Raw genomic sequence first — 27657 nt, forward strand, 5'->3', positions numbered from 1 at the left:
AAACTGAGATACAAGCTAAGGAAGTGATTAGCCAACCATAAGCCTATGACAGAGCCAAGAGCTAAACGTTTGTTTCCCAAATCCTATTCAGAAACTTTGTCACCGAGCTCACGCTTTTTATTTTTTATTTATTTATCTATTTTTAAAGCAAAGATTGTGGGGGGGGGGGAGAAATCATCATTTTTAGGCAACATCTTCCCCACATCTTGACAGAACATTGATTACTACTGGAATAAAAAGGAAGCATATTTGACATTGCTGGATTCCAAACTATTCTCTGCAGCAATAATACCTTATTCCATTCAGATTTATTTCACTAATTTAGTATAAACAAAAAGATAAGGCTGAAACTCTGTCACCATCACATTGTACAGAGTACCATTGTCTGCCAGAGAGATTACCCAATGCTACTTGGGAAGCCAATAAACGCTCCCTAAAGCCATTCTAGATTTTCACTCTGTAGTAACTTGCAAGGAAGACTTTTTGCTGAAGCTGCTGCGCATTCAAAAGAAATCCTCTGCTTTTGCACAATGTATATACAGATCTGAATAATGTATTGATTTTTAAGTATTCTAAATAAAGCAAATGAAAAAGGATTGCAGTGAAGCAAGACCGTTTATTTACTTTTTCTCGGCAGCTGCTGACCTCAAGTGGCAATACAGTGTAATTACAAGAGTATACAGCGCTACAGTAAAAACATTAGGAACCGAGTACTGAAGTATCACGAATGAAGATCCACGGAATCAGAGAATCGGCATAAAAATCGCTATGTAAGCAAAGCCCTTTACAGTGTCTTTCTGTTCTTTGAACCTTCAAGGATTTATATTTTAATGCTTCACCTGATGGCATGAAAGCTGAAATTTTATCCAGGGCTTTAACAAAAAATAGCACAGTAGAACATAGCCATTAATGAGTCTAAAAAATTATTTGTAGTACATTATGTGAAATAAAGTAAGTTACAACAACATTAATGGGAATATTTTACTGGCATAAAAGTCTGTAGACCCCGATGATTTCTCTATCGGTCTTTCATCACGTTATACCCTCAATCACTCATGAACAAGCAACATTGAGTACCTAATTTGGCCTGAAATTTTTCAGCTATATACTAATGGATAACAGGAAAAGAAATACCCTTTAACAGTCAAACTGAAAAAAGTTACAATATGGATGTCACTCACAACGGGTAGAGAGACCTTCAAAGTACCATCTTTACTTTTCATGGTGACAGTACCTGATATTCAGTTTATTCAAATATGCAACTGGTATACTCAGAACCTATGTAATCAGAATTCTCATAAAATCTGTTTCAAACCACTTTTTTTTCCAACTGTATTTTAAATTCAAAGTTCAAATTTCAATATTTAAAGAAAAATAAAATTCAAACACGTGTAATAAAAATAAATCTCTGCACAAACCTAAAATTACTGTTGTATCAATCACCACCAAACTATTACTTTTTTCACTGCTGGCTCTTCAATGTTTATCTTACAGTCTTACTTTTCCCACCCAAATTCCTTCCAAACCTTCCCCAAATCTTGAATTGCTCCATTTCCAATTAACCAAAATTCTTAGAATCTTCTTGTTAGATGAAAGTTGTCTAGTAGTGGCTCAAAATGCAGCAAACAAATGCAAAATTTTAAGTTACAATAAAACATAAAATAAAACATTATACATGCAATATGTTATTTTTTTTCATTTTCATATCACTCTCATTTTTTAAGACTGTCACAGAAACTACTGTAAAGACTGAAGGAACCAGAATTTACTACAAAATTTAACCAGGATTCCAGCAGAGTGTGGACTATAGTACGCTTGATAAATACAAAAAATCCACATTACCCTGCAATGGACTATTTAATAAAGAAAGATGTTTTAATTTTCACATGCATAAGCAAAGGAGCAAAATTAAGTTTCTCCACGAAACATTTACCTTAAATTTATTAATTGGCATCTTACTACTACTTCTTTGTCCTGGACAGTAAGTGTTCCATAATTTTCTCCCCTGTTGTAATACAGTAGAAGTTATGAAAAAAACCTGCAACTCCAGCCACCATGTTGAAAACAAAATTTTAAATAATCAGTACACATCCTTTCCTTGGATTCACAGCCAATGGTTTGTAACGAGACAGAACTGGGTGATTTAAGATATGTAAATTATGTTTACACATACAAAAAAAGACACAACTTGTTCACATTGGTATTATATATTGGTAGGAAAGAAATACAGCTCACTATCAGCTACAATTCAAAAGGAAGAAGAGCCAAATCCTCAAGTCATAGACAAAGCATAATTTCCTAACAAATGACATTAGCATTTAACAAAAAGGGTTTGTACCAACAGACCACCACCAATTTTTAAAATTTCTCAGATCACCATTTACCATTACTAAACCCCTAACCAACAAATTCATAATTGTTTATGCTTTAAGGGTCCTGCCAAGCTCTTAATGGAGTTTCATGGATCAGCAATTTTCCACATGTCTTATTTTGGGAATCAATGGACTGGAGGCCATAACACCTGTTCACTTTGCAGAAGCTGAGCTAGGATTTATATTTACAGCCTATCCACCGACCCTGAGCTCATCACTGCCTAATGTCCTATGATTGCTTCCACTCTTTGTTCACTTCATCAAAGCAAAACTTGCTTGTTTGCTTCTTTCGCCTTTTCTGATTTTGCATCTTTTGGGGGCAAGTAAGGACACTTTTCCCTAGTTTCTGAATACTTCCAAAGATTGGAAATGCAGTTAATGTTCTCCTTTCCAGCAACACACACATAGTTTTATCAAAGCCTCTGTGCTACAATATTTAAACACTAACAATATTCTGTCCGAAACAGAGTTGATATTGTTATGGAATTAAAAACTGTGGCGTTGCACAATATTTGCAGCAAGTTCTGCCTCAACAAAATATCATCAAATATTATGAACTTATACAAGGTTAATTGAAGACACAAATCAGCCCACAAAATTTTTATTAATAAGCATAAAACACAAAAGAACTTCATTTGACTCTAAAATCTCAGATGGAGATTTAAGTAGTCAGCAGATACAGAACACATTTTTTTATTTATAAATCAATTGCAAATGAAAAAGAAATTATATGGCATGCATTAACACACCAGAATTCAGCTGTGGCTAAAGCATGTGCTGATATTCTTGTTCTAACACCATGCAGGAGCTGTAGGTAACACAAATACAAGAGCACAGGCTTTAGCACATCCCAGTGATTAAAATATATTCTCTAGGTCCTGATCTCTCTCATGACTAATGCAGTTGAACCTGAGCTGCTGCACCTTCATTCTGAGTGAGTATTTTGGCATTTCTCTTTTCCAAAGAGACAAACTCTCTAGAAATCCCAACATTCTCTAGAGCTCCAACATTTAAAACAACTTTTCTCCTAAGCAAGAGAGATGAAAGCCAAATGTGTCTGAAGGGGGTTAGCTGTGTGCATGAGAGATCAATCGTCAAAACCTTCCCAGATGGTAGGATCCCCTAATGTGGGATAATTACTTCACAAGGAAGGAATTACATTTCTGGTTAGTGCTCTCCTGGTTAATAAAGTAACAAAGCTTAAGAAAGGTTGATACAGCTTTAAAGACAGAAGTTAATGTAAGTACAAATATTAGAGACCCTTCTGCAGCCACCAGAAAAATAGAAGGGACTGCATGAGCTACAACAGTAAATGGATCAGAAGATCCAAATAAAAATACTGGAAGGCACTTCATAAGCTTATGGAACATACAGCTAGATAAGACGTTTTTTTCATAAACTCATTTGGTCTTCCACTTAGGAAAATCTAAGTGAAAGGATCTTGTCAGTGCCTGAATCAGTATGTCAAAATCTTATTGCAACAACAGTTTTTAATTCTAGGAGTTGCTCATCTGAGCAATTAATGGTTTATGTACAAAAATACAGTTGGTTTCACTGGTGTTACAGTGGTACAACACTGGTATTAACAAAGGGGATACTTAGGCCCTCGGGGGGTAAGAACACGGTAACTCTCTGTTAATTCCCACTTTGCCACTAGAGCTTCTAGACAGGTCAGAAGAGGCACAGGACAAGAGGTCAAATGTTTAACTGCTGATTACTGGAGGGAAGGTCCATGCGTTGCTGAAAAGCCAAATGGTTCAGAGACATCTTCAGGTTTTGAAAATGTTGCCTGGAAGGATTTTTTTAATACTAATATTTTAATTGTTAACAAACTCCACTTCCTGTATTTTCACAATGCAATGCAGTTTAAAAAAATGTATCATTAGAAAGATACTAAAATGTATAGGTAATAGCAAATTATCAAGCGCTTACTACTGCTTTAATATAAAGAGGAATAAGAATTATGTGGCTGTGCTAATTTTATGCTTCCTTCTGCAGATGAATGAAGATTTTCTGTCTGAAAACATTTGCATTCCCCTTCCCCCTTAAAGTAATTTCCAATTTTGCTGGATACAGCACAATTGCATCTACTCTTTCAGCTGCAATGGGTTGTTGAAATTGAGCTATTGCCCAGCACCTGCTCTTAGTCAGACAGCTGAAATCAGAGGTTAGGGGAAAAAATAAAGATTTTATGTCATTGTAATGCAAGTCTCCTTCTAGCTTTGCTGCAGTCAGTGTTCAATTATGTTCTGTAACAATCTCCATTACTAGAGCCAGTGTTTTTCTGTTCCTCTCCGCATGTATTAACTTTCTTGTTCACACATGATAGCCTTCTTAGCAAAGCAGAGGAGTCTTAAGAGACAGTTGCCCATAGATTTAATGAGTCTACGTCTTTTTTTGGCCTGTTGAGGATCCTAGTGTTCAAATGTATCTTCATTTTGAATGCTCCAAAGGAAGATAACTGATACAAAAGAACTTAAATTATTTCTCACTGAAGCCCTGATAGGTCAAAATTAACCTGAAATTTCATCTAGTCTATTGAATATAAATCACGGAACACATAACAATGAAGGGCTCCCATGTAATTTTTTTCCTGTGTGTATTCCACTTTTACAAGCTCAGGATCCTTCTCATTCAGAATTTTTATAAGTTCACTGCGTAGCCCAGATGTTTAAGACTTCATCAGAAGCAGGAACCAAGGCCCTACATCTGTAGGAAGAAAGCCACAAAGATTTCGACCAGCAAGGCTCAGCAGCAAACGGGAAGGAAGTATCTGGTATAAACAGCTACTGAGAATGCAGGAGGGGGAGCCTTGCTTTTGAAGGAGAGAGCAGCAATACATGGAGAGAGAGCTCCGAGACAGGGGCCAGAGGGTGAACAACACAGAAATTCAGGGTCTGGGACTTGGGGAAAAGGAAATCCAGAGCAGGAAGGATTGGAGATGATTAGAGGGGGGATTTGAAAAGCTTAGAGCAGAAAAGGTTTTATTATAAATACATTATAATAAATTGACCTTGAAAAGAAAGGACATAGATAAGGTGGAAAAGTTTGTGCCTAAAAACTAACCAGTTAGAAAAGTGGAGATGATAGAAAACAGAGTATTGTAAACTCTTGAAAATTTAATTAGGAGTCTCAAATATTTCTCTTCTCTTTCCTCCATTAAAGCTCCAGGTCCTTGAGTCACATGGCTGACTGTTGGTTTTCAGCAAGGGAAAAAAAAAATCTAGCTGTCATGCCTGTAGAGAAAACCTTGAACATTCAAACCCTAAAAACACAAACAGAATATAACCTTTTATTTTTTAATAAATCTCATTAATTCAATGTAATCTATCTTACAGTTTTTAACTTAAGATATGGCATTAGTGTAAACGTAGCAGCTGCTTTCTAAGCAGACAGCAGCTAGAGATCCAAAAAAAGATTCCCAGCTGATATCATAATCATCATCACCATATAATGACTGGCATGCTGGAATTATGGGTAGCTCATTTAAAGATGTCATATATTCTGTATTCAACAGATTAACCCCTTCCCCAGGACGCAGAAGCATTCTTAACGCTCACTTACCAGCATCCAAACACTCTATACACAACTCTGTGCAAAAGAGCATGACAGTGATTTCTCCAACAATAGCGTACTCACAGCTGAGAGAGGTTCAGGGCACACACAAGGCTACAGCAAGTCCTCAGTCTGTCACAGACACTCCCCCAAGCAGAGATCTACACAGCTTTAAGACTTTCTGCATGAAGTTCCAGAGCCGTGGTCAACTATTCACGTCTAATGCTTTGGAATATATTGTTAAAAACTACATAAAGATTTAGGCTTTGTTTGTAGCCCTTCTAGCTTTCTCTTTTTTATAGTGCAACCTGACACTGAATTGTGACTTTGATTTTTCTAGCTTCCATGTGCAAGAACAAATAAAGATTCAAGCTGGAAGTTTTCCAGACATATACAAAATTCTAGGAGAGCCTCGTCTGAGCAATTAATGGTTTATGTACAAAAATACAGTTGGTTTCACTGGTGTTACAGTGGTACAACACTGGTATTAACAAAGGGGATACTTAGGCCCTCGGGGGGTAAGAACACGGTAACTCTCTGTTAATTCCCACTTTGCCACTAGAGCTTCTAGACAGGTCAGAAGAGGCACAGGACAAGAGGTCAAATGTTTAACTGCTGATTACTGGAGGGAAGGTCCATGCGTTGCCGAAAAGCCAAATGGTTCAGAGACACCTTCAGGTTTTGGAAATGTTGCCTGGAAGGATTTTTTTAATACTAATATTTTAATTGTTAACAAACTCCACTTCCTGTATTTTCACAATGCAATGCAGTTTAAAAAAATGTATCATTAGAAAGATACCAAAATGTATAGGTAATAGCAAATTATTAAGTGCTTACTACTGCTTTAATACAAAGAGGAATAAGAATTATGTGGTTGTGCTCATTTTATTCCCCCAAAATTCTCCTTATATTTATTCTTGTGGATTTGAATGCATCCTTGAGAAATCTGTCCCTCATTCCATATTCATCAGAAGAGAGGACATAAGTTACAATTAGCATACTCGAATCAAGTTTACAGCCTTGTAGGTACCTACCTTACATCTAACAATTTACCACTTTTCATTGATGCCACAACCACCATTCATTGCTAACTTCCACTTTCCCAACATAGTAGGTCAGAAAACAAACGACAGATACACCACATCAGTCAGAAGTGCTGTTGTAACTGCCAACAAATCCTTTGGCTGATTCAACCATTTCATAATCATCTTACATTTCAGTGCACTGAGTCTCAGCCAAAAAGCCTTCATATCCGTGTCTCAGTCCTTACCACAAAAGAGCAAAATCTGAAGACCTGGAACTATAATGCCATTATCAACAGTGATATAGAAAGCATCCAAATTCATACTTCTGTGCTAATAGCCCCACTCTGAAGAGAAACAAAATGCAATTTTGGGGGATGCCAAATGAAATAGCCCTCAAAATAGACGAAGTTTCTATTTATTCTACTACTTGGGGAAAGTGTAAAGAACGGAAATCTACAATAAAATTTACACATCCGTTCTTGCAGTTTTCAAAGCTCTCCAGACATATCAATAAACACTCATAGTTGATTCTGTAAGACTTTATACAGATTTTAAAAGCTGCATGAACTCTGAATATTCACCCGTTTGCAAGATATTTTTGATTTTGTTTTGTCACACTGTTTTCTTTTAGTAACCTAAGATTTAAAAAAGAACTGCTGAAACGGTTTAAGAGATTTCTTACAGAAAGATCTACTAATTCCTTTCCTCAACATTAATGCCCTCCTGAGAAGCATTCCTTACTCCAAGGAAAGATACATTACTTCCTCGGTAGCTTTTATTAGGCAGCACATTCAAGTTACAGGTTGTAACCTGCTCAACTCAGAACATATCCAGAATGTTTGCATCTATACTTGAATAACTACAAAAACAAGTCCTAGGAACATTTGTGAATTCTGCTTCACAAAAATCACTTTTTAGCAGGTACATGTTGTGAAGGAGACAATAAAGCGACCTGCGCAGTGCCCGACAGAATCTGAAACACAAGCCATGCATCAATCTAAAAGACTGAATGCCCTTGGTTTGATCCTCATTGTAAAGCCTTACCTTGCTTATGAAATTCCTTGCTGCTCCTACTGGAGCTGCAGTTCCACCATTGCTGGCTTCTGTAGCCCGACGAAATGTGAGCCGCACATAGACACGTGCAATTTCTCTGCTGTTTTGTGACCATTGCCTAAAGGAATGTGACTTCAAATTTCAGGGTCCTGTGGCCGTCAGGTCAATTTATCCTGCTCACATTAGAGAAGGGGCACTTCCCACACATAGGACTCTTGCTTTATTTGAGGAAGAAATTAAATGTGTGAAGAAAAAGAGTGGTCTATTTCTCTTTAGCTGGTAAATACAGGATTTAACCTAATAAACACTTCTCTAGGGTAAGAACATCATCCTCTGTTAGTTTTGAGTTGGTTTTTTTTTTAAATCCACAGGGTTTCTCTTCCCTTCTCTTTCTCACGTATTCAAGATGAGAGAAGCTTCAGTGAGCACAGCTACCAGTACTCCAATTTATTCAGCAGCAACCCCTGTGGACTGCTAACAGCAGACTGCGATTCTGCCTGGATTACAAGGTGTAGATAAGTAATTCCATCCTTAATCTATCACTGTCAATGCCAGTAAGGAAACAACTTTTACCTGTGAGAAGTCAGGCAGAGGAAAAGACTGAGACTGTGGGGAAAAAAAAGCGTGGGGTACAAGGACAGGAGAAATAGAGAGGACACAAGTCCATTAAGAGCTCTGTGTGCAAGTGCATGCGGAGTTAAGTAGGAAATGAGGGAATGGGACTGAGGACCATGGTGCTAATAGGAAAGCAGCAAACTGAAAGGAGACAGACAGATTCCACGCAGAATTTTTCAATAGCAATGAATATCTCACTTCCAACATAATCTATGCCTTCTATTACACTGATCCCAGTGTAAAATGGTAGAGATATTTGAGGCCTCGGTAAATGCTGATGGATACCACTACATTACAGCCACGATCAATAAATCTCAAGTACACCATAATGGAGCCTCAAAGCCTTCGCATACAGACCTATCAGTAAACTAGGACAATATTACAAATAGGCAACAAAGGATAATGCAAAGATTGCAAAATGGAACAACACAGAGACAAGTGAATTTCTTGGAGGATGGAGCAGCAGGCAGAAAAGATGAAAAAGAAGGTAAGCCATTTAGACATAAGTGATGGAGAACATCAATAACTGCACACCCGTTTTATGTGATGGAGGATTCAGGAATGGAAGAGAAAACAGTGAAAGCGATAATGAGACCTGGGATTAATTTTTCTTTTCCATTTTAAAGGAACCCCTAGTAGTGACTCCATCACTATACTTTGCTACAGTCATCATCTACAATTAAAGTCTCTGCCCACTCAGGCTAAAGAAGTCTCTTTCATATTTTTATCACAGAAATAATAATTTTTATGTGCTCCTTTGGTTTTGTTATAGGTACTTATTATTTTTATGTTATTTGCTTGTCTGGCTAGATGTCTGGCAAATATGTCACAGAGTCCCAGATATGTAAAATGGGTCACTCATACCAGAAAAGACCAAAAAAGCTGCTTTCTAAGCATGTATTACCCTGAGGTTAAAATAAAACTTGGAAAAATTTATTCTCAACCAACTCTACTCTTGGAATGTCCAATCTTATAACCTGAATACTGATGCATTATTGATTATTCTCTTCTTCCCAAGCTTACTTACTGCTTTTCATAGTAAGCAGATTCTGCACTCCACAGTAAAGCACCTAAAGCGTAGACAAGCAAAGTTTATACCCTGAAAAACTATTGTTTCTTATTAATGACATGCTTTCTAACAGCGTAAGAGCTTTCAAAGAGATTGGAAGGAGGGGAAAATCCAGGAAGCTTCACGGTCATCTTTTTCAGCTCTAACCCAAGACCACTGTTGACTTGGACTGCTTAAGATTAGTTTAAAGATTAAGAATAGGGCATAGAAAGAGCTTAAAAGTCATCAGGGGAGATCTTAGTAAAAAATATTTGAAAAAGAAAAAAACCAAATAATTAAAGGAATCAACCTACTGCAGTGTGAAAGACTACAAAATTAACAAAGAAAAAGGAAAAACAAAAGGAACAAAACTCTGAAATACTAAGAAGAAAGCAACTAAGAAATTGGTGAGCAAGAAGAGAGCTCTGTCCAGGAGAACAGTAACAGTCAAAAGCAAGAAAAATTGAGCAAGATTCTATGATTCTAAAAAGTATGAACTGGAGGAAATGATAACAGATCAGATGTTGGCCGAAGTTGAGATGAAACGTTGCTCAACTTCCACACTGGACACACAGGCCTCATAAACTGACCATTTGAAACATGCTGACCCAACCAGCACTGTGAAATTTAGCAGATCTGTGGCCGAATTATAAGCAGCTGCAGCAAAGACCAAAGCAGGGTTCAGTTCCAACTCCCACTCCGATTTGACTCACCACCATTTTGTGGCCAGCAGGACTAGGGAAGGGATCGTCCCCCTGTACTTAGCACTGGTGAGGCCCGACTTCGAGTACTGTGTTCACTTTTGGGCCCCTCACTACAAGAAAGACCTTGAGGTGCTAGAGCGTGTCCAGAGAAGGGCAATGAAGCTGGTGAGGGCTCTGGAGACCAAGTGTTATGAGGAGCAGCTGAGGGAACTGGGGTGGTTCAGCCTGGAGAAAAGGAGGCTGAAGGGAGACCTTATCATTCTCTACAACTATCTGAAAGGAGGCTGTAGCGAGGTGGGGGTCGGTCACTTCTCCCAAGTGACAAGCGACAGGACAAGAGGAAACAGCCTCAAGTTGTGCCAGGGGAGGTTTAGATTGGATATTAGCAAAAATTTCTTCACGGAAAGGGTTACCAAGCATTGGAAGAGGCTGCCCAGGGAAGTGGTGGAATCCCCATCCCTGAAGGTATTTAAAGGACGGGTAGACGTGGTGCTGAGGGACATGGTTTAGTGGTGGTTTTGGCAGTGTGAGGTTGATGGTTGGCCTCCATGATCTTAAGGGTCCCTTCCAACCTAGATGATTCCATGACTCTCTGATTCTATGACTCCAGTTCTGAGCCCTGCGGGAAAAGTAACCCAAATCACGGGACTCCCCGCACCCTCTCCTCGGGCAGGCCCCACACCTCCCACCCCACGGCCGCCGCCACTGCTGCTGCTCCTCAGCCCGCACAACGGACACCCCGCCCACGGTTAACGGCCAACGGCTCGCGCCGGCCTTCCCGACCGTTAACCGTCTGCGCGTGCGCAGCGCGGGGCGGGGAAAAGCCCTTCCCCGCTCCCGAGGGCACGCGAGCAGACCGCGCGCATGCGCAGAAAGCCCTCAGCCAGGCGTAGGGGTGAGGGCGCTTCCGCACGGAAGATCCCATTCGGTCGGATCGTAGGAAGGACGTGGGGGGTTCTCTCCCTCCACCCTTTCCTCGTCCTTCTCTCCCTCCCTCTCACTTGTCTTTTCCCTCCTTGGTGCTGCTGCGCACCCACTGCATAGCTCGTAGCCAGTAACTCTATTAGTTTCTGCCCTGTCCCCCGTGGGTTAATTTCGGCTCTGTGGTACGGTCCCCTACTTTCTACCCAATAATAAACCGGCTCCCGATAACGTACTTAGTTGCTGGGCAGAAACTACACCCTCATCCGCCGTAACACCACGGCGCCACCCGCTGAGCGCTCTGCCCCGCCTTAGCGCCCAGAAGGGGCGGGGGAGGTCGGGTTTGACTGACAGGACGTTTGGTGGGCGGGAAAAGACAAGAGAACCAATAAGAATTCCGCGTTGGCATTGATGAGCAGAGCTCACAGCCAACCGAGCTGGGAGGGCGGTCGTTCGCACCCCGAAGTAGGCGGGGCGTTCGGTTGCTAGGGCCGCGCTGTTGCTAGGGCCGCGGCAGAGCGCCGTGGCGGCGGCGGGCCAGGAGGGCAGCGGCTGTCGCCGCCTTTCCCGGGCCGGGGCGATGGTGAAGCTCGCTGCCAAGTGCCTCCTGGCAGGTGAGTCCGGCCCGTCCGGTCCCATCCGCCCCGCTGGTGGTAGGGGCCTAGAGCGGGCTTCGTGGGGTGGGGCGAGGCCGGCAGTGGGGCGGCACTGGGACGCCTGGGCCCCCTCAGTGAGGGGGAGGCCCGGGCGGGTGGTGGCGGTGGGCCGCGCTGGGAGACGGCCTGGCTTCTCTCAGCCTCTCGTCGAGGGGTCGCCCCGATGGAGAAGAGGTGGGGAAGGCGGTGACAGGAGAGAGGTGGGGACCTCGGGTCCCTCGGGACGGGAACGGTGAGGAAAAAAGAAAGAAAGGAAGAAGAAAAAAGAGTATTTCTACAGTGTGGAAAGGTGGGGTGAAGGTGGGGAAGGTCTGAAAGGAGCAGGGTAGGCAGTTGAATCCTGCCTCATACTCACTTTGTGCTGGAGGAAAAAATCATGGCAGAAATTGGGATGATTCTGAGAGTGTGATGGAAAAGTAGAGCCTCAGCAAAGAGTTGAAAGACGAAGCACGTGCACTTCACAGAAGCATCTTTTTCCCTAAGGAAACTAGAGGTTAACCTGAAAAAAAAGTGAGGTGAAGACACTGGTTTATTTAGTCAGGATGGATTATGGAGGTGTTGAAAGTAAGTGCATCTGACTGTTAACACTGTGGGAAGAAAACTTTTTTTTTCCCTCCTTCTGCATTGAAGCTCTGTGCATCCTCAGCCTGAAGCACAAATCCATAAAACCTTTGCATGCAGACAACGCCCCAGTTTAACTCTTTGCTCCAAACCTGTTTTCTTTCATCCGGAATAAAATTTTTGCTTTTTTTGAACCTCAGAAGCAGCTAACCATCAACGTGTGCAAAGCTAGGTCTGATCTTTGGTAAATGCAAAAGAATTAATCTCCCTCATGCCTCTGTTGATAGTTACTGTGAACAGCATGTGTATCTTGCCTGTCTTCTAGATTTGAAATTTACACATCATTTCCAATTTGGCAGTTTCCAGGTCCCAATATGTAGGCTTTGCTTATGTCTTCCAAGTTTTGTTTAGTGTTACCAAAGGCCAATTCCATGACCGTTTTAAATTCACATAGGTTTTCTTTGGATGACCTAGTTATGTGTTTAATTCTAATTGGGTCTGGAGCTGCCTTTTCAATTCTGTTCACAACACAAACAACAGGAAGGACTTGTCCCATATGTAGTGCTCCTAAGTACTACAATAATATCCATATATTATTAAAAATAATAAATTGATGAAGTAGACCGGGCAAAATAAATTCTCTCCTGCAGAAGATACCAATATAGTGAAAGAGACATAAGAGATGAGTAACCACAACAACCTAAAGGGAACAAGAAAAAGCAATTACATAGGCAGGAGCAAAAACATCAGAAATGGAACAGGGAACTCTTGTGTATCTAAGGAAATGGTTATGAAGAATAGAGTGGCTCCCAGCATTGGGAGCTGCACCAAGGTCAAAGAGAACAACAGGGGAAAAGGCCTTTTATTAGCAAAAGAGAGACTATTAACTTGACAATAGAAAGCGATTCCTGTATTATCTCAAGGGCAATTTACAGACACACAGTAAAAGATATTGTTGTTTGAGCTTACTATAGAGACATTATGAAAAGGTTTTCATTGTAGAAAGGCAGTTGGCAGTATCAGGCATTTTAGAGACAAACTACAGATTCTGGCAGAATAACAGAAATATGGATGGAATAAATACTGTGGGATGCAGTACTGGCAGATGAGACCAAACTAAATGAAAAGGGCAAGGAAACTTATTTTGAGACAGTGTAGTGATGTAATGGGCTAAGAGGATGGCAAAGAATAAGAAGAGGGAAAGAACAACTGGGGCTGTCAAATTGAAGAAAGGCAACACATTAGTTAAGAATTTGCAGTGGATGATGCCTGCGCAATTTGGAGCAATGTATGCATCTCTATCTCATTTTACAAAGACGGATCTAATTGTCTATTGAAATACAGAATAGCTTCCACTCGGAACAGAGTGTTGTCTTCCACACAAGCTTGAACTGATCAGGGAACAAACAAGCTGACTTACCAGATTTTCCTGTCTAAATATTATGAGCCCAACTCAGCTCAAAGTAAGCAAGCATGCTGAAAATGTTTAAACAAGGACTACTTTTGGTTAATGCGTCTAGGAGCAGTTGTCACTATCCAAAACACCCTTTCTCCTCTATAATGTTATGTTAGCAGATCACTTTACCAATTTCCTTTAAAACACCATCTAGGAAGCTGTAATAGGGTAAAAAAATACCCCTTTCAGGGTTTATTTATTAATAACATAACATAAAAGACTTGCATTCCAGGCCTGGCTGTCATGAGTTTTCCTCAAAGGGTAAAGCTAGACCCACTGAGGTATTTAATTCCCGGTTCCTGTCCTTTGAACTATCCAGGCTAGTGACACAGTATGTGAAGAGAGGATAAGCCCTTTGGGAACATTAAGTCTTTGTTTTGCGAGGATTATGATATTTTTCATGGAGTGATATGGGCATATGTGAATTCTGCAGTTCTCTGCCATTGCTTTGGATCTTACAGAATTTTGTAACAGCAGGCCAAAGCAGGCAGCTGCCAGGTTTTCCCAGTGTTGTGCAAGCCATTCCAGAAAACCTTGGCTCTAGAAGAGCAAAAACTAAAGCCCCTTGGTTTTCCTTCCTTGTAGGGATGAATCAGCAGGTCCTTTCTCTCCAGTCAAGTGACATTTACTTCCGTTATGCCCAGGATGCAACTAATGAGCCACCAGCAGCACTGAGTCAGCAAGAGTTGCTCTCTTAGCAGGGTCAGCAAGAAGAGTTCATCAAAGAATGTTAGCAGCTTAAGCAGATTTGTAGTGTATAAATGACCTGTCTCTTCCCTAAACTCACTATATAACAAGGATTTGAATCTGAGGAAATGGGTAATCTAAGGAGAGGAAATAGCCGCCTATGCAGCCCAGTCTCCCTTATCACATTGTGTTTTTCTCTACGTGATAACGTATCTAGGAAATTTTAATTCTTAGGTAAAGGCTATAGGGTAGACATGAATTTTAGGACAAAGAGCAGTTCCATCCTGATCTGGGGGACCTTTACTGTCATTCATAGAGCAGAAATCTGATGTCAGCACCAGTATGCATAATGGCAACATTAATTTCCTCATGTGGGTATTACCTTTTAGATTGTTTTGTGCTTCTTATGACAGTTATCTTTCCTGTATTCAGAGTTATAGCATCCAAGCTCTTATGGCATGTGATAGTAACAGAACTGAGGGAAAATAAGATTCTCTACATGAAACAAAAATCTTTTATGTTTTCGGTTTTGCAGGAGATCCAGCTGTGGGGAAGAGTGCTTTAGCCCAGATGTTCCGCAATGATGGGGCTCATTTTCAGAAGAACTACACGCTGGTAAGCATACAACAGGCCCAAGCTGCTATCCAACATTTTTCTGAGTTGCATGAGAAAACTAAGAAAGTCTAGAATAATAAATAACAGGATTTTAAGTTGAGGCATTCAAGGTGGGGTCTTACAGGGTTTTCTTTCTCTTATACCCTATATTCTGAAGAGAAACCATTTGCTATTCTTTAAGACTTTACATTATGTGGGTGCTGGTTTTGAAACTTAATGCAGAGTAATTTAGTTAATTTTATAATTTTCCTGCTGAACCAATGTTTTTACAAGCTTTTGTGGTGTTAGAGAGCTTCCCCCTTTAGGGAGTGCTCTATGAAAAAACATTGCTGAAGGAGAAAGCTTTTAATTCCAACTATTAAATGTGCGTGTGGACAGTGTGCTTATCGCTATGCAAACATGAAGATGTGCTGCATAGCCCCAAGATAATTATAATCTACAGAAACTGTTCCCAGATGAAGAGGATACAGTTTGCAGTCTTTCAGTGTGAGAATCAATGATGATGACTAATCAGAAGCAGGATAAAAGTAAAAGTAAATATAAGTAAAGTAAGAAAAGGAAAATATGAGTGTGTAGAAAAAAACCCTTAAAATATGTTTATTCATTGAAATAAAGATGGAAACCAGAAGTTAAGGATAGAAATAGAACAAACAAACAAACAAGCTACAAAGCAGAATGAGATAAAAGGTGGAAGAGGCACAAATAACCTCAGTCCCATATGTTAGCTGATTACACGGTTGGCGCAAAACGTTCTAAGGTGTGCTTTAGAGCAGCGATGTGATAGTGAGCATAGCCCTGCAGATTTCAGCTAATACTCTTAGCTGTGTATAAGCAGGTCGCTGGATGTTATTCTCCATTTTTTCCCCCATCGGAGCAAATCTATGTGGCTTTGACATGTAGGTGGGAGTACGTTACCAGCGCTGAGGAGTTCCCAGCAGTCTGTGTTTGATGGGATCGTAATGATTCACAAGAATTGCCTCAATCCAATGCATAGTTGGTATGCAGTTGGACAGGCTTGTAAAAACTCGTCTGATTCTTGTTTTCCTGATTCTTCTTGACAGACAACGGGCATAGAACTGTTGGTGAAGGCTGTATCGGTTCCAGAGACAAGTGATAGTGTGGTGAGTTTTTCTGTGACATAAATTGGGTCAGAAAGAGACATCCAGAGCTCAAGCCTCCCTTCAGTCTCATTTCGGTGGAAGGTAGCTCTGCATGTTCATAAGACCATTAAGTTGCATTAAGGAAATGAGGCTGATCATGTACAATTGCTGATACTCTAGGGTTAGTTTAATCTTAAAAATGTAAGTTTTACATAGTTGTATCCAACGTGACATCTGAAACCAAAGCTGTTGCCAGCTTTGTTAGAATTCTGTTCCGTCCTTTAGGGCACACAGTTTTGGTTCATGTTTCATAGAACTATGGAAGCTGGAACTTATCTGTTATTTTTCCTTAATGCCCTATACTCCCACTAGTGGAATGTGGACCACATGTATAATTTTTTATAAATAGTGCAGGCTACTGTCCCACTCCACATATTCTGTTTCCGGTAGGGATGGAAACTAGACTTGGGGCCTTGGAGATAACCCTTTTATTGGTTGTACATGAAAAATAGCTGTTTCTTTTCTCATACTATCTGAACTGGAGTATTCTCAGTGCAGGGAATTTGTCCCATAGGAACATGACACTGCCGTGCTGAACAAAATGCAAGAGTTACAAGTTCCAGTATTTACTTTGAAAAACTTTCCCTACACTGCATTTTTCCTGGCAAGAGCCTTCTTTCTGCTTCCGCTTTCAGGAATTCTTCATTTTTGACTCTGCAGGAAAAGATCTATTTTCTGAAATGCTGGAGAAATTGGTAAGTCTTATGTAACTGTCCTCTTCTTCCAAAGAAGTGCTTTTGCTTTGAAGATCTGAACTCCCCAGTCTGGCAGATGTAGCAAACTTTGTCTTTAGTGTAAATGGGAGCAATTGCCTCAGTTGCCAATGCATCCTGTTCTACCTCTCTGAAACTTGTAGAAGTACCAGAAGAAATACTTTCCAGAGGAAAGAAGGCAGATAGATAGTCATTCGGTTTTCTTACAAAAGAAATAGGGATATTTCACCAAGAATTGCTGAGTGCTGTTGGTTAAAGTTATTTTTATTTCTTAGAAAAACATCTATTTTGCTGCTGCTTCAACAGTGGGTTTTTTTTGTTATAGTGACGTATTTGATCCAACAAGACTTATTCTTGTCCTTGAGCATAATACTGCCCTTGGGTTTTTTTCCTTCATGCATTTGTGTCCTTACCTGTACAGTTCTTTGTTGTGTTATGTCATTTTGAGAAGTAGAATCAATTAATTGATGTGAGGTTTCATAAGATGGCTGAGACAACCTAATGGGTCATTGCTCTACAAGAGGCGATTCCACTTTTGCCCTTGCACTAGATCTGGTTTGCGAGGGACCCCTCTAGAAGCTGGCTCAGCTTCTCAAATTGGAAGAAAACCTTTCTACTTTTTTCTCTAGGATTAATTTTGCGCTGATTCAGCATGAAGAATCAGCTTCCCCAGGGATCAGATGAGTGCCAGAGCCAATACTAGTAAAGGAGCAGGACCGTGGAGACAGAAATGGGGAAAGAGAGCGAGACCACCTCTCCCAGTGCCAGCTACCCATTTAGTCAGCTCAAGTGAAATGTGAAACCTCAGCCAGGGCATAGGATTCCTGTATGTTAGGCTTTTTATTTTTGTCTTAGCATCTGTGTTTGCCGTGTTTTTCAGGCTGGCCGTTGACCACATCAGTTTCATTAGAGCTGACAATGTTCCTTTCTTGCTGTGCAGTGGGAGCAACCCAACGTCCTGTGCCTTGTGTATGATGTCACTAATGAGCAGTCTTTCAACAACTGTGCCAAGTGGTTGGAGAAGCTGAGGGCTCAAGCAGTTGGAGTGCACATCCCAGGTAAGAAATGGGTGAGATTCATGTAATCTGCTGCCCTCTTGTATGATAGCAGTTGTTCCCATTGAGACGTGGCATACAGCATTTATTTTAAGCCAGGGGCAGGCATGGCTTCCTCCAACTCGTTTGCTTTTTATCACAAAGCGGATAAGGCACAAATATGTTTCCTTTGTGGAATCTTTTCTAGGTAGTTGTAGACTGTTCTCCACGCCTCCAACTTTTTCAGCTACTTCCACAAATGTTCCAGCATTTATTGCTAAAAAGTCAGCATTTCTGGGTTGTTGTTTTTTTCTTTGTTTCATGTTTTTTTTCTGTAGGTGTCTTAGTGGGGAATAAAACAGACCTTGTTGGTCGTCGAGTTGTGAAGCAGAAACAAGCACAGGAGTGGGCTGAGAAACATGGCCTGGAATACTGCGAGATGTCAGTGGTGAGTATCTGCTCCTTTTACCGTCTGTGGAAGTGGCTGTTTGTAAAGTTGTCTTCTCTTTCAGGTAAAGAAAGATGAATGCAGGGGGACTCTTCCACTTGTTTGTCATCTAACTCACCCTCAGTTTTAATCTGTCTTTTGTGAAGCAGTTAGAGCAGATATAGTCAAATGCTTATTCCATCTGTCGTTCACAACTTTCTTATTTCTTTACAGAAAGAGATGAAAAATTTTGAGGCTCCTTTTCACATCCTGGCAAAGTCATTCCACCAACTGTACAAAGAGAAAGTGGAAACTTTTCACTCACTAGCTTGAGGGCCGTGACTGGAATGACTTATTTATCCTCTAAGCTTCTCCAAGTGTCCAGAATCCTGCAGAACAGAATACAGAGAGAAGAAAAAAGATGAGCTATTTGCTTCTTCATGGTCATCTTCTGGTAATTCAAAATAAACTAGAAATAAGCAAGTGGAAAGACACTCTTACGAAGCTGCTACCTCAGCATTCCTTTCATGTCCTCTACCTTGGTTCTCTGCTCACTGAAAGTCTGCTAGGTTGGAGGAGGCGGGGAGTAAAAAGGGAGGGCAGAATGGAAATTGCCAGCTCTCTGCTTTGATATTGTCTTGTCTCTTGTTTGAACAGACTTCCTGCTGCTACAAGCAAGGATTTAGAGGTTTGGGGAAGGAGAGAGGAAGCTGACAGGATTTGATTTAATTTAAGCAACCCATCCTTGATACATATGTTGCAGGGCAGGACCGATTTGGCCCTGCTGCTAGAAATGCATTGTCAGTACGAGGCCTATGCCCTAAAATCAACACATGGAGACTGAGATGTGTGGGGTCTGAGCTGGATTTAGGTGTGTTTCTAGGAGTGCCCAAGAGATTGAGCACTGTTTGAGCACTGATTGAGGCCTGTTTTAGCAGTATTACTCTTATCAGTTGTAGGACTGATATGCTGGTGTCCAGTATGTGTTTCTGACTTCTAGAATCTGTTTTTTTTCTTCAGCGTGGCTCACTTTCACTGCCTGGTAGGAACTGTCTTGCACCTGTACCGCTGTCACTTGGTAATGCAGTGCCCTCTGCTGGTCCCAGGTCACAAGATTTCTCAAGAAGCTACCTCTCTTGAAGCAAGCAGGACTTCCTATGGGCACATCTAAGTTGCCTTATCGGCAAAATGGGGTCAGATAGCAAGAATACGTCTTATTCTAAAGATGAGTCCAAAATTTAAAACAAATTATCCTTTCTTCTTTATGTCTTTGTCATCTTAAGTGGTTTTGTGTCATTTTTCTTTTTGTCAGCTGAATTTGGCAATACCGTGTTCTCATTAGGTTCAGTTCTCAATCCCTTACTAGAATCAGAGTCGTCTTTGTTGTTGAACTGTCCCTGCTTGTCCTTGAGTTTCAGATTAAAAACCACAATTCTGATGTCACTAGTGGAAATAGGACCAAGGAAATGAAAGACAGTCTGTCTAAGTTACTCTGACTCAGCCCTGCCTGCTTAGAAGTTTCGTATCAGAAAGGGTAAAAGCCTGGAGAGAACTGCTCTTTTATGTGGAGTACTGATGTTGTGGGCATGAGAGTCTATTTGCTAATGTAGTATATGAAAGCATCCGTGGTAAGGCAGTGCCTTGTCACTGACCCTAACACCAAGGAGTTCAAAACCATAATCTTTCTCTTCTCCCAGATTATGTTAGCCTTTCTTGGGCAAGGGGAGATGAATTTTGTAGAGAGTGAGCGCTGAATGATTTTACAAGCAGGCTGTCCAGGAATCTGTCTTTCAAGACTTTTACATGTGCATTTTATAACCATTTTTATGCCCAATGCTAAGACAAGTATATTGGATTAAACATAAGAAATATGGCTGCAGATGTTGTAGCAGAGTTTATGAAGCACTTCAAGAATCTGGAGAAGCATCTGGGCTCATTTCACCAGCAACAGTTTGTTGAGGCTGGGAATTAGCTAGGGAGCATGAATACCAGGTAAAGAGGTTAAGTAAAGTAGGAGCTCAGCCCGTAAGAAAAGAAAATGAATAGATTCTTTTGCTAGAAGCTACCTCAAAAAAATGACAGAACCAGCTGGGAGAGCTCTTGGTTCCTCCAAAGAAGGAAGGACTCCTCCATGGGCTTAGGGTAACCAGAAGACTCACTCTTTTTTCAATTGGATTAGCGTTACTGGCATTTGTATCTTACATGGGTGGTCTTGTTAATCCTGGGGAGTGTCTGTTGATTTACATGGGCTGAGTAGAGTCTTGCCTGCAGGTGCTAGTACCTCTGACTATTAAGAATAAAAGTTATTTTGGATGCTGTGCTGATCTCGTTAAAGAATTGAAGAAGGTTTGTTTTGATTTAGTAACTCATTTCCCCCTGGTTCTATTGATGATGCAATTACAACACAAGACAGATATTTTTTCATATTGAAAACAGCATGCCAGGTGTGTATGCCACCTGTGACGTGGTATATAGGGGGGACGAATGCCTTTGGAATGAGTGATAAAATGAATCCTATGCAATGTCTGACCAGGGAGTTCAATCTCCCTGCACCAGAAGGACCTCCCATAACTTCAAATAAACAGCCTAAAAGCACCAGTCAGATGAAGATTGGTGAACGCTGTTTTATTAAATGAATGCAAAAGCTGGAGGATCTCATTAAGGGAATGCTGGCAGTGGTGATTTGTGATTTATAGGGAAGCTGCTTTTGAGAGGTTAGTGAAGAAAAATGCATCCCATGCAGGGAAAGATATATTGCCTGAGAGAGGAAATGTATGATCTAATTAGCTAGCAGTAGGGAATCACCCACTGCCCGTTTCCATCTTTCCACAGGCCATGACTAGAATTAGAAAAGAGGTTGTGTCTAAAGCATGTTGTCCAACTTGCTTTTTACAGGACTATCTCAACCACTAATGTAGACACAATTTCATGTCCTTCAAAATGGTGTGTTTGACAATAACCATCTCAGTCATTCCAAATGCATTTTAAAAGCATAATATGTTGTCCTTCCTGGCTAATGTACTATATAGTACCAGCATGATGCAAGTGATGCTTGTTGCTATTTTCCTAGCTTATTTGTGACCTTGTTGTAGAGGCTAGTAGTGAAGAGTGGATAGAGAACATGTGAGCCAGATACAGGAAAGCGGTGGAAAATAGTTTTGTGTCTGTGTGATGGAGTTTAGGGTAGTGAGAAGGTGAGCTGCACAAGCAGGATGAGTAAGAATCTGAAACCATTATTAAGTTTCTCTTACTGCGTTCAGTAACCGTTGCAGTCACGTCTGTAGGGTGAGGTTGCATGTTTGCTGCTTAGAGCCTTAGCATCACTCTGGATTACAAACACGGTGGAGAACAGTGGGAGGAAGACAGAAAGCCTGTCTGCTGACCAGGAAGCTTGTTGTCTTCTTACAGCTCCCCTACTTTGTCCAGCTGTGCGGTGCTGCAGGTGCTCAGCAGGGGTGTTTACAACGCACAAGAGACCCAGCTCAACCAGAACTGAAATTTCAAAAGAAGGGGGAGGAAACAAACAGGCCTTTAACCATGTTTAAGAGATACATACTCCTTCTTTTTCCTGCTTGCTTGTTTGATCAGACAAAACCATTCTTCCCTCCTTGGAGTCCCTCCTTACTTTTCGTTTGGTCCTCATGGTTCTGCTGCATAGAATCCCTGTTATACTTGTGCCCTGCTTTACTTAGCTTGATACATCACCAGCTGATTTTTTTTTTTTTCCTTCTAATTTCTGCATTATCTATTCCCAAGGCTGCAAGACATTTCTTCTTAGAGAGATTAATAGACGAAAGAAAACAAAAGTGGAATTTTTAGTCAAATTGTCTTGGAAGAAAGAACCTTAAGAAGCTGACTGACATTCTGAAATTTTACTGGGAGTTCATTTGTGTAAAGTCGTCATATTAAAGATGCTTTAATGGTTTTGTTTTGTCTTGCCAGACATATTCTACTGTGGAGTGAAATGCAGGATGTAAAATTCCAGAAAGATCAGGTTTTATTGTGGGAGTTAATAGGAGTTTCAAAGCTGATCATACTGTGATAAGATCTGTTCAGTCTTAACAATGGAGTGGTCACTGCTGTTCATAATAAAGCATTAAATATACTGAAATGGGCCTGTCAGAACAGTTTTTTTTCTAGAGACTTGTTCATTTTAGAGACTTAAAACTTAAGAAAGGACATCTTTCAGAAAGCTGATCTGATAAATGACACCATTTGGACCAGGGTTATTTCTGATATAACTACAGTGACTTAAAGGGCTGGATTTAGTCTTTTATGCCAATTGGACTCCCCTGGGTAAGCTTCATTTCTTTACCCGCTATACATCTTGGACCGATCTGACCTGATAGCAAAAGACACATGATGTTGTTGAAAATGAAATACTGCCTTGGGGCAGAAGGATAAACTGTGTGGCCTCCTGAGGTCCTCCCAGCAATACTTTCTATAATTCTATTAGATTAAGTGGGGAAAGAAGTAGCGTGGAAAGCACAAAACAGGCTAAGTCATAAACTAGCAATTAAACTGGGAGCTGGGCTGGGCTACAGCAGAAAACGTACAATCTATCCCAATTAAGGGCTGTATCTCAAGAGAACCCAGGAGCCTGACGCAGGTGCTGACAGCAGGGAAAACACTGCATTTCTGTTCTGTAGGCAGCAACTGCTTTCTACTGGTGCTTACACAGATCCATGGGGGTCCATACCCCGCTCAAGACTATGCTCAGCTTTTAATAATTACTCTATCTATGATGCTCAGGTGGCAACGGCTTGCAGTTGTTGTCTTGTCTGCTCGTATAAAGCCAGCAGTGTGACGGCAGATTATCTGCTGGAGCAGGAAGACATTCTATTCTTGACACCATTCATGATGGGACCTCTCTCTCCCCATGCATTCTCAGTCCTTCTTTTCCTTCTCATATCCACTTTTGATGTAGAATATCCACCTCTGCTTGTTCTTAGCAAGTAATTTTTCCATCTTGCAGATGGAACTCCATGGAAGCTGGGGCTAAGGGACTTCTAGGACCTTCTGCAGCAGAGGTGGAGTCTGAGCAGAAGCTCTTCAAGGGCCATGTTGGCCCCCACAACGTCTCTTAGCCTAAGGGCGCATCATCTCTCTGCTTCTCACATCCTATTTCCTCCTGCTGTCATCTTGCCTTGAGAACAATGTCTTCTGTGCTAGTTGCCCTTGGCTCTGTTGACCTGGAACAACAATGCTTGGGGGAGGGAGAAAGAAGAGCGCTACTCAATCTCTGGTCTTTTCAGGCCTCTTTAGGTGCTGCGACTCCCTGTTGAAGTCATCCGAGAGATAGGGATGTTGCTCAGTCTAGAGTGTAATTTCCTGGCAGGAGACCCCCAGCTGAGTCCTGACAAGCCTCCTCTTGGCTCTTCAGATCTTGCTGCAGTGTAACTTTTGCAAACACTGGCTGTTCTCATTCTGACTTGGAGTTTTGTTGGTTGGTTCATTTGGTTTTTGTTTTTTTTCACTCCTTGGGGGTCTTTCTCTCATTCTTCTGTCACAGCTTCACATATTTCCTCCCCTAGAGCTGTTTGTCAAGAGAAGCCTGGAATTGCTCTCTTTCCTGGTCTCTGAGATCAAATCCAAATCTGGCAATGTTTAAAAGGGAAATGTGACAGACCCTACATGTCAAGCCAGGGTCAGGGATGGGGTCAGTATGATGAGTTTCCCTCCAGCCAGATATGCATCAATTGGAGAAATGTGGAGCCTGTAATCTTCCTGCACAAGTACTGGAAAAATACACAATATGAGGGCTTCAAGTTAGGAACTGTAAGCAGAAAGGTATAAAGGCAGAAATGACCAGCTGCTGTGTCCCAAAGAGGGGAAATGCAGGAGCAGTAGGAGAACAGGAATGTGTAGGAAAGAGTGGGGTCTATATCCCTTCATGAAGAGCCCAAAGGGTTTGCTGAGGCAGGGTGGGAGTTAGGGGTGGGAAGACCTAAGGCTTTTCCTGGCTTGTAGAATGATGTATGGAAATGAAGTGGGAGGAAAAGTAATTTTTGTAAGAGCTATTGAGGGAAAATGAGGATACAGGGTAGAGCTGGATGACACTGCAGGTGGGAGGGCAGGTGGTAAGATTAAATAAATCTGAAGAGAGATTTTCAGGGCCAAGATCAGTTTGGAGAATTCAGAGCCATGGTGAGGAAGGTCAATGGTAGCCATCAGTTTAGGTTCAGGATGTAGAGCCGGCATTAGTACAAGGCAAGTCTGCTTGACAGGGTTGATGCTGGGATTTGATAGCGAGAATCCAGAAAGGTAAGTCAAGGAGTAGTGTGGGGAGATAAGAACAGCAGGCTGTCATTCTGTGAGGAGCAGTGGCTGGAAACAGCATATCCAGGTGAGACCAGAAAAAACAGAGTAGGTAAACTAAGGACACTCTTGGACTATCAAGGTGGAAGAGCATGAAGTGGTGTTGGAAATTCAGATTGTGTACAGTTCTTCTGAGGGGATTTTTGAGTGGAGGGAAGTAGACACAATTGTTAACCACACAACTTTGTGTCATTTAAAACACAAATTAGTTCCGGTGCCATCTCTATTTTCTTTTGCCAGAAAGTGCGGTGATCTATTTGCTTATTTTTTTTTATTTTTTTGGGTGGCGGGGGGAGGGACACGACAACGCACAAACTTGTGCCTAATTGTGCTGCAGCATCCTGAATACATTATGTTCATCCATTCAGGGAATGGAAAGAGAACCTGCACCTCACCTGACCAAGCAGAAGTGCCCACTACAACTCGAGCATTGACATCTCCGAACAAAAACTTCACAATCAGTTCATACAGCAGAAGGTCTCCCCAGACTATCAATATTTAACCTCAAAAAATAGCAAAATGCAATGTGTGTGAGGTCAATGTAAAACAGAGAGAAATCACTCTGTTCATGAATAAAATTACCTACAATAAAAAATATCTTCAGCTCTGCATGGGAGGAATCTCTTTTCTGCAGTGGTTTCCCTTCGCTGCTTTTGCTAATATATTCTGATTGCCACGAAGCGTCACTTTCTCTTAGTCTAACAGTTGTGCGTGGCCGTTGTGTGTTATTTCTAGGACTTTGGTTTTGTGATGTTGGGTGGCTTCAGTTTGGGGACTGTGAAACTGGAAGTTTTGGAATTCAGGTTGCAGTTGAAGCATCAGGCATAAAACCAGCTCATAAGGACAGCAGAACAGAGTATCTAGAAGGACATTTTACAAGGTTAAGATAATGCTTTTCAGTGCTATTGTCAGCAGAGAGAGACCAGGCTGCAATGAATGTGAAAACGTTAGTTGGGAAAGGAATGCTGGTGGGTTTGGAAATGGGTAACAAGTGTGGGATTCTTGTAACTGAGGTAAACACAGGGGAAATGACGCTGCAAGACTCTGCATGCAGATGTCTGGGGAGGTAGTGGAGCAGATGAGGAGGAGTGGAGCATTCTTGGGCAACGTCATGGAACTGAGTAAGGGCAGGACGACAGTTCTGGTATGGGCAAAAGCAGAACAATGCAGACTGTCCTCTAGTTTCTGCACCTATTGAGACCTGGGGATATTTCCCTTAAGCGGACTACGTCATTGCTCTTGATGGCCCTCCCAGCTAAGGCTGCCAGTCAGGTGGCTTTCCCTCTCTTCACCAAGACAGAAGTGATCACTGCATGCCATCTCAGTCCACAGCCATTTTGATATCTGACTCCTCTACACTGTCCATGCCTCTTGCCTTTTTCCTCCTGTCTCTGCACGTGGAGGTCTTGTAACTATACATCCCCACAATTCCGCTACAGCTCCCATGCTAGCAGCCCTCCCCATTACCTTAAGACCGCTTAGATCCGTCCCCCGCCATGTACTTTTCTTTCTGGGGTTATAAGCTGCTGTCAGAAAAAAAAAAAAAAAAAGCAACACTGGTCTTTCTATCCACTACCACCCTCTTCTACCCCTCTCCTCTCCATCTGGTACTAGGGTAGAGCTTGTGCCTTGTTCAGCTGGCCAGTTCTGGCACGAAACTGGACTGGTATAGGAGCGGGAGAGCTGTGCCCATGTTGGATGTGTGTCTCTGCGCGGGTGAGGGGCATCCGAGGCAGGCACCCTTTCCTCCTTTTATCAGACTGCGCTCATTTATTATACCATCTGTTTTCCCAGTGCTGGAGATGATGCTGGGGATATGTGACTTGGGGCACTCAGGCAGAAACTGGCCTGCACAAGGCCGGCCATGTGTTTGCCTCCTAGCAATGCAGCGGTCAGCAGCAAATTCTTTGCTGCCGCCTCCTCTCAGTATGGGAGAGAGCAAGCGTGGGCCTGGGTGTGTAGGAGACACAAAGAGATGAAATGTGTGAAGCAGCGGGGGAAGAAGGGGTGAGAGAGAGAGAGAGAGACAGGCCGGGGTACATGTGTATCAGCTGGAGAGAACTGTGGGAAGGAGGGACAGATGGGCAGAGTCAGGAAGAAGGAGAGAGGAATGGATTGTAGAGAGTGAAGGACAGAAGAACTGGGGCAGGGGGAGGCAAAGAAATGGACTGGCTGGGGGACGGCAAGAGAAAGGCTGCGAAGGAAGGAAAGACAGGCAGATTTGGCAGGTGTGTGGCGTGGAGATAGATGGATTGTCTGTGGGAGAGATGTGTGTCAGCCAGGTACTACAGTTATAGGTAAGTGGATAACTACAGAGATGGAGATAAGGGGGAAGCGGGGGGAGGGGGTGTTTATATGGGCCTGTGTAAGGGGGAACTGAATGCATGACAGAGAGGAAGAAGAGCCATAAGGAAAGAGGAGAGAGAGAAAGCAGAGGAGCAAAAGAGCAAGGCTAGAGAGGAACCGTGGAGAGGGCAGGAGAAGGCAAGGCAGCCCTTGGAGTGCGATCAAGAACTGGGATCAGGCAGGGGGAGGAAGGGGATTCGTATGAGCAGGAGGGAGACTAGCAGCACTCATGTCTTTGAGGATGAGGTTTTCTTACTGGGACCTGAGAGAGGGTGCAGGGCAGAGAGCAGAGCACAACTACCCAGTACTAACCAGCAGCATTTTTACGTGTGCAGGGCTCTCTGCCAGTGCACACAGAGACCCAGTGGACCGGGCAGTGTAAATGCCACTG

The 27657-nt window shown here is 41.9% G+C and overlaps 1 protein-coding gene across 6 annotated transcripts; it reads left to right on the forward strand.

Annotated features, from left to right (window-relative positions):
- Positions 1–11750: 11750 nt before the first annotated feature.
- Positions 11751–25538, forward strand: IFT27 (intraflagellar transport 27). 6 transcript variants are annotated; one of them, XR_012586133.1, is made up of 9 exons: positions 11779–11907; positions 15189–15268; positions 16330–16389; positions 17064–17123; positions 18082–18199; positions 18514–18623; positions 18837–19056; positions 19709–19795; positions 25289–25535. XR_012586133.1 is itself a non-coding variant. In XM_074579914.1 (7 exons), exons 1-7 carry the CDS (start codon positions 11874–11876, stop codon positions 18933–18935), a joined length of 561 nt encoding a protein of 186 aa, XP_074436015.1. In that variant the 5' UTR covers positions 11751–11873; the 3' UTR covers positions 18936–20671. The 6 variants fall into 6 exon arrangements, 1 of the variants encoding a protein (XP_074436015.1); XR_012586131.1 differs by having other exon boundaries at positions 19623–19795; positions 25289–25529; XR_012586130.1 differs by lacking the exon at positions 19709–19795 and having other exon boundaries at positions 11751–11907; positions 25289–25538.
- Positions 25539–27657: the final 2119 nt, after the last annotated feature.

This window comes from Larus michahellis, chromosome 1 (genome assembly GCF_964199755.1).
Source record: "Larus michahellis chromosome 1, bLarMic1.1, whole genome shotgun sequence".
Lineage (NCBI taxonomy): Eukaryota > Metazoa > Chordata > Aves > Charadriiformes > Laridae > Larus > Larus michahellis.